This window comes from Dermacentor variabilis, unplaced genomic scaffold (genome assembly GCF_050947875.1).
Source record: "Dermacentor variabilis isolate Ectoservices unplaced genomic scaffold, ASM5094787v1 scaffold_15, whole genome shotgun sequence".
Classification (NCBI taxonomy): Eukaryota; Metazoa; Arthropoda; class Arachnida; order Ixodida; family Ixodidae; genus Dermacentor; species Dermacentor variabilis.
In genome coordinates, this window is record NW_027460313.1 from 975,397 (window position 1) to 987,627 (window position 12,231).

General features: G+C 46.9%; 1 protein-coding gene across 19 annotated transcripts in view; it reads right to left on the reverse strand.

The window, feature by feature from the left end:
• LOC142567954 (bromodomain-containing protein 3-like) overlaps nt 1–12,231 on the reverse strand; it is a 177,921-nt gene that overhangs the window by 22,356 nt on the left and 143,334 nt on the right. For all 19 annotated transcript variants that reach the window (XM_075678038.1, XM_075678037.1, XM_075678040.1 and 16 more), the window contains one exon: nt 7,022–7,131. In XM_075678038.1, the coding sequence (XP_075534153.1) occupies nt 7,022–7,131 (110 nt within the window). The remainder of the gene's footprint in view (nt 1–7,021; nt 7,132–12,231) is intronic.

Below are 12,231 nucleotides of genomic sequence, written 5' to 3' on the forward strand. Positions count from 1 at the left end.
TATTTGAAACTTTTTGAATACCAAAGCGAATAATGTCATATTTGATTCGATCTTTGAATCGAATAAGGCTATTCAAAAACTCCTAATATCTTCGAAGTCTTTCGAAGTTTAAGTGTACTGGTATGCGTACATTTTTTGCAAGTTTGTCTTTCTATACCTGCCCTGGGTACAGCATTTTCATGCCACTTTGCTGATGGAACCACGACCGCTCGAAGGAAACAAGGCCGTGACCATAGCTGTGACCGAGCTTTGAACCAAGCAAACGAATTCACGAACGTAAACAATATTGATAATGATAACGATGGCTTTTCGGAAGTTTTAAAGAAAGCATTTATACTATTGCATATTTAGGCACATGTAATGTAACTGTAACGTCATCATAATATCCGTTGGCATCTATCTACATAAAAGCATATATTATACCTTGTAATCTTAAGATATAATATAAACCGCCTTAGCATCTACTAATCCTAAAAAAAAAAAAAAGTCAACTAAATGGTAGTAGGTATTCGGTGAAGCAGCCATGTGCTTCCTAAAGTTTGCACTTGCAAACGTGGTTGCCGGATGTCTATGTCGCTTCACGCTATCATCTTCAGTCACGCTTTAGTTGTTCTTTCTGCTCAATTGCGCGCATGGCCGAAGTAGCAAAACCACGGACGAATCGGTGCAGTGGGTGTTCTGGAGAGCTATCTGGGAGTTCTTCGATCGCGGAACCAGTGATGCGACATGCAGCGCGTGCGAGATGCGCCTTAAGATGCCCACGGGCACGAAAACCACCTTCGTCAATCATCTAAAGCATCACCCTGATCCATTGAAGCAGTTCGAGAAGCTACGTGCTGCCGAATGCTCAAAAAAGGCCGCAGGCCCGAAAAAGACGACGGCCACCAACAAGGCTGACACAAGTGCTGCTAGTTGTAGCTACTTCAAGCCGACATTGAAAGGCGACAGTCAATGCGCAAAAATGTTAACAACGAAGGTTACGCAGTTGCTGGCCACTGGCTTGCACTCTTATTCTATCGTTGAGGAGCCAGGCTTTTTGTTTTTGATGCACACCGCTGTGCCCGAGTACAAGGTCCCACCGAGGACTACATTTTCTCGGAGTGTTATGCCAGAACTTTACACCAAAGAAAAAGAATGGATCAAAAGTGAGCGGTGCAATCACTTCACCTACGGAACCCCATGCTACTCAAAAGTGAGCTGTGCAATCACTTCACCCACGGGACCCCATGCTACTCGAAAGTGAGCTGTGCAATCACTTTACCCACTGGACCCCATGCTACTCGGTGAGGACCAACGGGTGGACGTCAAGGCCCAGGGATAGCTATGTCTCATTTACATGCCACCTCGTTGATAAAGAGTTCTGGCTTCACAATTATTAGCTTGCATGCTGGCACATGCCCAAAGACCATACATCTCACAACTTTAAGCGCATCCTCCTTGACTTGCCAAAGGAGTGGGGACTGCCTCAAGATGTTCCAGTTTTCATTGTCATTGACAATGCTAGAAACTTCCTGGGTGCTGCATCGCGAACGGGATGGACAAGTATACAATGCTTCGCGCATACATTACAAGTGTGCATCCAGTGTGCGAAGAAGGACACTCAGAATTTTGAGCAGCTGTGTGTCAAGGCCTAAGCAACTGTAGGGCACTACAAGATGAGTTCCCAGGCCAGGAGTCACTTCAAAGAGGTTCAAGTTAGCATGGGCTTAGAGCCCCTTGAAGTGATTCAGGATGTCGCAATGCGATGGAACAGTGAATATGAAATGATGTCTTGCCTTTTAAAGCTCCATCTGCCAATTTCCTTGAACCTGTCAGAACAGGACACATTGGAAAACCTAACTTCAAGTGAATGGCATCTGATGGCATCCATCACATCAGTGCTGAAATGTGTTAACGACGCAACAAGAGAATCTTGCTCCGAAAAGCACCCAACTCTTTCGCAAGTGGTGCCACTAATACACTGCATGCAACTTCTGCTCACCGAGCAACAGCAGAGTTGTGGGGAGGAGTCTGTATTTGCAGGAAACCTCCTTCATAGCATGAAAGTTCAGGTTTATGGACATAAAATTGCAGGTGACATATGCCTTGAGCACGGCAATGGACCCCCCATTTAAAGCAGTCTGTTATGACACCACAAGTGAGAAATGGTGGCTGAAAAATCTACTCTGCTCAGCTGTGGAGCAGAGCCTGCTTCAGGGTAGAGACAAGGAAGGGTCCAGTGCACCAGCACAAGCTGTCTCTAGTGATGTGTGGAATGTTTTTGGAACTTTGGCCTCCACCACCACTTCAAGCACTGGTTCCCAGCGACTGGAGGAGGAGGTGGAAGAGTACCTCCAAGCACCTGTTCGGCCCCTCTTGGAGAATTCTTTCCTATGGTGGAAAAATTTCGACAAAGTCAAGTAGCCGTCACTGTACAAGTTAGCTTGGCGATACCTGCCAGTGCCAGCAACCCAAGTTTCAAGTGAGAGGTTGTTCTTGTCAACAGGAAATGTTGTCACTACTAGAAGAGAACACCTTCTACCCGAGCATGTTGAGCAGTTAGTGTTTATACATAGCAACAAGCACTAGGATGAAAGGCTGGGTGAGCAGTGCACAGTGGTGTGAATAAATTGAAAAATGAAAAAGTATCGTGCCTCATGTCTGTTTCTCGTTGCCTCAAATTTATAATAGTTCAGAATACATACTTGATAAAACAGCCAGCAGAGATCATTGTAACAAGATTATGTACTTTGCTCCATCAATTTTTCTGTTGTGTACTAGGGGTCCCAAATACTCACTTCGATTTGAAAATATTCGCTTTGAAATTACTCAAATTCGATAACTATTCGCTTCGCATTTGCTTCAAAGTGAAACACTACTATTCGCACATGCCTACCATGCATGCATAGCTGTATAGAATGCGAGCTTGCACGTGTCGGCAAGCACGCATGCTCCGAGAGCTGTCGTGCAACAACTGCCACCATTTATCAGGAGTTCCGTTTACAGAGAGACAAAGCTGAACACAACTCCATGAATACAAATCCAACCAACCATGAGGACGGTGTTCCATTTAAGAGGCAGTTCCGTTTAAGCGATTCCCATTTATCCAGGTTCCACTGTTTAAGGGGAGACACGGGCCTGGGAGGCCAAAAAATTTCTGAAAAATCAATGTTTTGAAGTATTTTTTTTTTTTCATGATCAATAAGATCTAAAGAAACTGTTCCTAAAATACTATAGCGATGTAATGCGCATTTGTCGAGTTATTCGGTTTTAAAGTCAGTTTCGAGGCCATTTTCGCTTGCGAAACCACCTAAAAAAACAATCATAGTAAACGCTGCAGCGCCTGAGAAGTACGTCAAGTAGCGCGGCCATTTTGGCCTCATTTGAAAGACGCATTCTTCTATTGTCTGTTCCTAGCGGAAGAGCGCTTTCCGTCTGGCAACAGCACAGCTATCGCGCATAAAAAAAAGCTAAATACTCGCACATTAGTGCGTTTCTATCCCTTGAGGCAGTTCCTGATTCCCTATTCGATGCCAATGGATTCATCTGCTAGACAGCGGTGCGCAGTCCGCCATTCTGCAAAGAGGCCTAAGCGACGGCTGTGCGATCGGTGCGATGGCAGGCGGTCATCGGAAGTTCCGGACTGTTCATGCGTTCAGGAAGAGGCGAAAACGGTGTCCGAGAGCATGCAGCGTATCACCAGCGAGACCTTCTGCCGCCGAGAACATGGAAGAAGTGGGCTGTGCCGGCGCTATCATGATGCGGCACCTGCGATAGCCGCGACCAAATATCACACGCGAGCTGTGCATGTCGACACTCCCCTGGTTTCTGACACTGAAAAAGTGGCCATCGAGTGTCGTGCGAGTGATATACAGCAAGACCTTTCGTCAACGTCAGCCACACGACGCAAGCGATCTTTTTTTCGAGACTCGGAAGGAGCCGCAACGACTGGAACGCCGTTCACCGTCGTAAGCATAGCATTGGTGAATGAACTGCTTCAGTGCAGGAAGTGCCGTGTGTGTGGCGGGCGTGGCAGCATCTCCAAAGAAGACCGAGAATATGGCATCGCCACGAAACTTGTGCTGACCTGTGATGAGTGCGAAGAACTGAAGACTGTGTGGAGCTCGCCGAAAGCAGGGGGGGGGGGGATGCGGCGCGTGGCCCTTTCGAAATCAACGTGCTCGCGGTTCGCGTGGCAATGAGTACAGGGAACGGACAAACTGGGCTAAATTATATCTTTTCCACCCTGAACATTTCGTGGAGAGGCATGCACATGAAGACCTACCAAGGTTATGTCAAATTGAAGATGAACCCTGCCTCACAGAAGGCTGCCGCGTTTGTTAATGACGACTGCGCAAGCTCCGTGAAAACGCTGCATGCTGATCTGCACTATGGAAATCCTGAAAACATAGCTGTTTCCTTTGATGGGACTTGGTTGACCAGGGGCCACTCATCCCATATTTGTGTTGGGACAGTGATCGAGCTATTTATGGGATATGTGCTTGACTTTGTCATCCTCTTGAACTTCTGTTTGGGGTGCCAGCTAGGGCCAAAGGACGACGACCCAAGGTATGCCTAGTGGCTAATTGGCCAGAGTTGCCAAAAGAACACCTCCAGTAAGCCAGACCAAATGGAGGTGGAAGCGGCACAAATTTTATTTGGCCGCTCATTAGAAAGGCATGGGCTCCGCTACACAACTATGTTATGTGATGGAGACAGCCGGGCCTTCAATAGCTTGGAGGAGGCACAGGTATATATACGGCTTAGTGCCAATAGAAAAAGAGGACTGTGTCAACCATGTGCATAAGCGCATGGGCACAGCTCTTCGAAACCTCCTGCAGAAACAAAGAGCTGATGGAAAGCCAAGCCTTGGCGGTAAGGGCAAACTCACGGGCGAGCCGGTCACGAAGCTCACTACATATTATGGATGGGCTTTGAAAACTCATCAAGGAAACATAGAAGCCACGCATAATGCTGTTTGGGCAACTCTTTACCATGTAGCCTTTACTGATGCAAGCCCAAAGCACTCACATTGCCCAAGTGGTGAAGAATCCTGGTGCAAGTACAACAGGGCTGTTGCCAAGCAGGAGACACCTCCAAAGCATCGCTACAACCTGCCGGAGCATGTTGTTGATGCCTTGTGGCCTGTGTACACACGCCTCTCTGACAAGAAATTGCTGAAGCGTTGTCAGAGAGGCAAAACACAAAACTCGAACAAGAGCCTGCACTCTGTCATTTGGTCGCTCGTGTCAAAAACAAACATGCCTCCCTTTTCACTGTGGAAGCTGCTGTGGCTGAAGCAGTCACAAGGTTTAACGCAGGCAAAGGGAGAGCAGATGCAGCAATACTAAATGAACTGTACCTGCAGCAGAATGCCGTAGCCTCTCAGTCGTCGACTAGTGGCATCCGAGAAGAAGCATGCACATGCTGAAAACTTCAGGCTTGCAATGAAAAGAAAGTGCACCAAGGAAAATGATGATGAATACGTTCCTGGTGGCTTCTAGCATCGTTACTACACTGACTCACACCTTCTCCTGTTGAATAAAAATGCTCACCATGTTCCTAAACTTCTTTTTTTGTTTTCTCAAAACAACATTTTTAATCACATCGTAGGCCATTACCCGCATTATCTTTTGGTGTAGCGGTCGCATTTTGATAATTCTTGCAGCATTTGAAAGCTTATACATTGATTAGTGCAGGAAAACCAAGAAATTTTGATATTTTCATTTAGAACAGTGATTTGATTAACAATAAAATTAAGCAACAGTTTCAGATTTCTGATGAGTATACTTGATAAGGCCATAACTCTTGAACCAATAAAGCTAAAAATAAAATTATGGTTTTCCTGCACTCCGTGGTCTCCACAGAGCGCTGTCATACCAAATTAGTAGCAATCTTTTATGGGAAAGCTGTCAAAAGGCTGGGCAGAATGTAAGTTTATGGAACAGTCAATATTTTAAAATCTGGGAGTGATAGCCCAAATCTAGTTGCATATTTGTTTTCAGCTGTGAAAAATACATATTGTATAAAAATTTCAGCTGGAAATACTGAAAATTAAAAAAATATATTTTCGAACCAGTGTCCCCCCTTAAGTCGCACCGCACTGTTCTATAAGGCACTGATGAAAATTTTTAGGGAAAAGCGTGCCTTATACACCACATAAAACAGACACTGGCAAAAAGATTGACACTTTGCCCATGGACTTGAAACACTGCCAGTTCAGGAAAAATGGAAAGCACAAGACCTTTTTCTGAGACAACTAGCTCACCTGAGAGAATGTCCACCAAGTAGAAGTGGCAGTGGTACGGAGAAACATATCCCGCGACACCAGCTAGCAGAGTCGGGCGAGTGACGCCAAGGTGACGAGAGGGGCAGTTTACAAGCAGACGACAAGCGCATCATCTGCTATGAGCGCAATGGCCAGTTATCCCAAAGAGAATGGCCTTGCCAACCATTCCTCTGCTAGCAGACGATACACTTGCTTTAACAATTATTTACAGGAGTGCAATGCGTGCAGAATCTGTGGTCCCACCCCGCCATAATGGCCAACTCCAACGAAAACGCAGCGCCCGGCAAATTATGAGAGGACAAGTGAATGCTCAGAAACAGAGCTGCTTGCATACTGGGTCCCAACAAGAACTCCCCTTCGACAACAGCGGACTCCTTGCGAACTGATGCAACAGGCTTGGGCTTCCCAGAAGAGCTGTACCCCTCGCCGAGCGTCTAAAGTGACCGACTTAAGGCTCTCCAGGTTGCACAATGACAATGGCATGGCACACTGCATGACAGGCAAAATTCACCCATGGCCCCAACCATAACCAAGATGCAATTTCAATGAAACACAGCACAAAGTACAATTCTGGCAATTAATTTTTGGTGCTGCTGGCATAAAAAATTGTAATACCATTTAAACTGAATTTTTCAAACTGCACATTCTTTGGGGTGTTTCTGTGGCTCCGGCAGTGTCAGACTTAGCCACCATAGCCCGAAGTTCGGTTCTTATAATAAAACATAACTCGCAGGATGTTCGGTACCAACACACCTTCCGCGTGGCTGGGGCTGTGGAATGTGGGGCCACAGGGTGCTGCTGTGCCGCTACTGCTTTGGTGTCCAACTTTCGGTCAAACTCAACCGGCACAGTTGCTGCTGTACCTGCAACAGTGAAATGGGAAGGAATAAGGCTGGTATATTTCATGCCAACATGATGGTGCCATCATGACATTTCATTGAAGACAAAGCAAAGTCAATACAGTGCAGGTTGTGCGTATTCTTTCTGTGTTTTCTCAGCCAGGTTATTAGCTGTGTGTGCTGGAAAACATCTGCATGCAGGTGTGTGATAAATTGTGAACCATGTTGTTGAATGTGTTGGACCATGTGCTCAGCGACACCACCTTTTCTTGGGAAAGGTACTTGCGGTACACTGAGCTCAGGAAACAGACCATGTTGTGTGTGGCAAAAATGCACAATGTGCAGCAGTGGCTAATTTCGCTTTTGAAAACATGTGTCACACATAGCAGACCAATCGAATTGATTGAGAGAGCTGCAGTGCCCACAAAAGTCATGGTAAGACGTGAACATGTGTTGGTGTGATCTCTGGTGTGAAGGCCTTCTTTGCCTTAAAACAGTCGAATCTCGTTAATTCGAACATTCGGTTTATTCGAACTGACGCCGTGGTCCCGTAAAAGTTGTGTGTATTCCGATGGGCGAAAACGCCCGGTAATACAAACGCGCAAGCATTTGCGACGGTTAATTCGAACATACCACGCTCCGACAATGCTCTCAGCAGTGGGCCAAATCACGCGGCGGCACCACTGACTAGCACTCCTCTGACCACGCCACAGAGGAAAAGCTTAGGAGAGACTTCTCAACATTGCGTGTGAAGAAGAAGAAGAAAAAAAAAAAAAAGCCGTGGCAGAAATTTGTGCACAGCCATGTGCAGGAGTGCATCACCGATTACTTCTGTTAGTGTCGCGCCACCGCGATTTAACCCATCTGAAACGCCTGAAATAATCTGACGCCTAAACTTTTGGATGCAAAAACACCTTTGCCATCCAACTTTCCGGACTTTTTGCCATGACCGCAGGTCCGAAACGGCATTAATCGAAGCCACCACTGCCAACATTTTGATTATTGCGCCGCCTTGAGCCAGTGCTCTCGCACGCAGATCCGTTGGCAGCCGTAGCCACAATGCGGTGACGCTAGGCCTCGCTACTTCGACGTTCGCTATCAATCAAGCTTCTTGCTGTTCGGTGCCGTGTTTTTCATTGAAACAATTTGCCACTGTTAGCAATGGTGCCGACCAATGGCTTCAGAGCGTGGAAAGCACGTGTTGCATAATGCCAGTTTGTGCAAAGTCAACTTTGCACAAATACAGCGGTCATAGGTGGTGAAGCATACCAAAATTCAAAGGGGCAATTATCACGGGACACGGTATGTTTCCTTTGATTACACATGCGTGCACCTGCCGTCTCCTATTACAGTACGAGCACCGATACGCCTACTAACTGTCTGTAATTTGTAAATACGTGCAACTAAATCTTGTGGAACTTCCCACTCGTGTTAGCTCAGTGCACATGCGCCACTGTCCTCCATATCATTAGCTTCCTTTAATTCGAACTAATTTTGGGCCCCTTCGAGTTTGAATTATCGAGATTTGACTGTACTGTCTAGGCTGAAAGGTGCATACCCGACATCGTTGCCATGGGCAAGAACATAGCAAATGCAAGAACGGCAAACCCCCAAAATTATGTTTCATGAATGTGTTCGGTGTCTTACAGGAGAACTAATTGCTTTATCACTGCCATGATAAGCTCATGATGAGGTTCTCTTTATGAAGGGGTGGTACGATAGATATTCTTACGAGCTATCGTGACAACATGATAATAGAGTGAACACGCAATATGCTTGGTTGTGGGTCCGAAGTGCCTATTTGCGAAATGCCTAGCTGCAGATACAAGAAGCCGACGCGCGATGTGCTTAGTCGCACAGTTCAAGGTGCCGATGCGCGAAGTACCTAGCTGCACAGTCCGAGGTGCCAACGCGCAAAATGCCTAGTCGTGGGCTCAAGGAGTCGACCCTCGGTGCGCTTATTCGTGCAGTCCGAGGTGCCGACGTGCGAAATGCCTAGCCGCGGGCTCGAGGAGTGGACACTCGATGCGCTTATTCGCGCAGTGGAGGCGCCGATGCACAAAATGCTTTGGTGAGGGTCCGAGAAGTCCGCGTGCAATGTGCATGATCGCCGAGTCGGAGACTCCCTATACATGAAATGCTTAGCCACATGTCCGAGGATTGCGTGCGCGATTTGCTTCGTCACGAATACTGAAACACCGAGTGCTGAAAGGCTTAGCCGCATGTCCGTGGATTCCGTGCGTGAATCTTGGTCGCGAAGTCCACATCGCCGATGCTCGGAATGCTTAGCTGCGAGTCTGAAACGTCCACAAGCGTAGGGATCGGCCACGCTACTGCGATGTCCGTGTAGCACCCGTTTTGACACGTCGAGATTACGGCAAATGGAGACTTCCAGACTCGTGAGGTGCAAAGAGCCGAGCAGATGATGCAAGTGCCAGACCAATGGTGAACCGCGCTGGAGTCACGTGGCGGGCGTGGCCAATCGCAGGCTCCGGCACTACCTTCAATCATTTGCTTTTTGTGCGCTTGTTTCTGTATGGAGATCGCTGAAGCGGGAGATTTGAGAGAGAGAAATGTACCCAGTTGCGCCATCCCGGAGATATTGTGGCTTGAAAAACGCTGTTCTTTCTTGATTTCCGCAAGATTTTTTGCCACCTTGGCTGATAAAACGAATTTTTTAGAACATGTCTAAGTGGTTCACAGTGATGATATTTGGGTATCAGATAGAAAAAACGTTATGGAAACTGAAAATGTGATTTTCAAAAAATCTATTTCTTGGCAATTTTTCGTGATGCTAAAGCCGCGTCCCCCCTTATTAAGGCTCCTGTGCAAGAAAGAAGTGGTCGATTCATTGCTGCATGCACTTGCACGTATGTGCAGCCAAGTCCACCTGTCTTTCTGCCAGTTTTGTGTTGTCTGTATGCCGATGCAAGGACTACTAAGGCTCGAGTCAGATCCACATGTGAAGACTCCGGAGCACACGGCACATCATCATCATCCGAGTTAGAGTTGCTGTTTGACGGTAAAAGAACTTGTTCAATTGTTTTGTCATCGTTCAGTTCGGCACATGACGGCACCGCATTGTCGACGTCTCCAAAGTCTTCAAATGTAAAGGCGGCAGGAATCTGCACAAAGCTGCCCAGCAGGCCATCAATAATGTCTGCATTTGAGCTTGTTGTGGTACGTGGCAGTTCAGCCTCTTCAGTTAAGGAGTCAGGCTCACTCAAAGTGCGACTCGAGACTCATTTGGAGTATGACTGCAAGGGCACCGTTGTTGCCATTTGACACGAACGGTCAATAACTTCACAAGAAAAACTTCTTAGAGCCAGCAGAGCACTGTCTGGAATGCATACTAAACAAACAAGTACAGAATGGTGGAACGCTGTCCAGAAGACAAATTCAACAAACAAAAGCAGGCCCTATGCGTGGTGGTGTCGGAATGGTTGTGATGATCGCAATGTTGATGCAACCTCATAATTCAAGCAAAGCCTCCAAACATTTGCAGTTAAATCTCTGAGGTGCAGTGCTGCGACCAACGCAAGGCTGTTTTACTGTCTAGCACATTACCGTCTAGCATGTAATCTCCGAGGACATACTTGATGTCTCGCCAAGGTTGCTGGAGGAGATCATGGCGGCAGAGTTGGCGTACGCTACAGCCACAGACGGAGTCGGATAGTTGAATGTAGAGCTGGCAGCTGTTCAAAATATTGGTTTTCTTTACACATGAAGTCGACAGGGCCGTTGGCGGTGCCGCAAAGATATCCGAATTACCGAGCATGTCCAGATTATCGATGTATCAATGGCAATACCTAGATTTCTATGTCTAAGTTACTGATAGCTTGCAACATTCTTGTTATGCTATGCTAGGAGACTCCCGGTCATGTGCAGCACTGTATTTTCTTGCCCAAAATTGGTGAGCATTAACTTTTGTATAAAAATTTGCTACGTTCAATTCGATGTTCAGTAATGGGACAGTGTTACAATGAAAGGGCATGAGAGCACAACTGGGCCATAAATAACAATGCGGGAGGTCAGCTGGCTGAACATTGCAAACGTCACATACGTCGTCTGTATCTTCGCGACACCAAGTTTCTGGCACATTCTAGAGATAGACTAGAAAGGGAGATATTAGAAGCGTTTTACATTGCCAAGGCCGAAGGCACGTGCATTAGCTGCCTGTCAGTGGCACTTGCCGAAAAAGAAATTGCTTTTGTGATGCGATAGGTAGTGATGTCACGGTGGCACTTATTCGTGTTTCCATCTATATAAACCCTGTTTCTTAAAATAAAATTTAGTTGGAAGTTAGGGCCTGTCTGTCGTGCATATTCTTATTTTAGTCCACATCTTTGTACAGTCGAACCCGGCTATATCGAACTCGCCAAAAAACGCCTATCAGTTCGATATAGAGCATAATTCGGTATAAGCCTGCTAAATAATTGGATGTCATAAAAGCACATACCATTTATTAAATCACTTTATTGATGAAACTAGCTTAGTTTCGCACGAAATAGTCCTGCATTTTCTTCTGCTTGGGCAATTTCGCTGCCTGCGACGCACGCACTTCCCCACGTTGTCTAAGGAGTCGGAGCAGCTGAGGCCACAACATTCCGCATTCGCACAGAAGCACCGGACTAGTGCGAGCGCACCAATCACTTCGGAGGATGTGGGCCAAAGACGGTCGTTGCTTTCCTCGTTGTGCCCATTTTCACTTGTGCTCGGCACGATGTCGGCATTGTAGTCTTCGTTTCCGGGTTCTCCCGTGGTCGCGACACCATCATTTGCGCTCACAAACTCGTCCACCGTTGATTTGTCAACAGCTTCCGGAAATTCTGACAGCTCGCTCCAAACTTCGGCAACAACAGCAACGGCTTCGTCGCATTAATCAGAATTTACAGTCATCACCGAGCACACGGAAGTCGGTACGGCTGAAGCTATTTTGAACGAACCACTCGTATACGGCCGTGCGTACGCGTCGGGCGCCACGGGCACTACGGGCACCGGGTAGCGAGTTAGGCCGCTTTAGCCCTAATTTCCCCCTTCAAGATCGTGCCGAGAGTGCACCTCGGAATCTTGTACGTTGCGGGGACATCCGACTTGTCACCGCGTTCGACCCGGTTTATGATT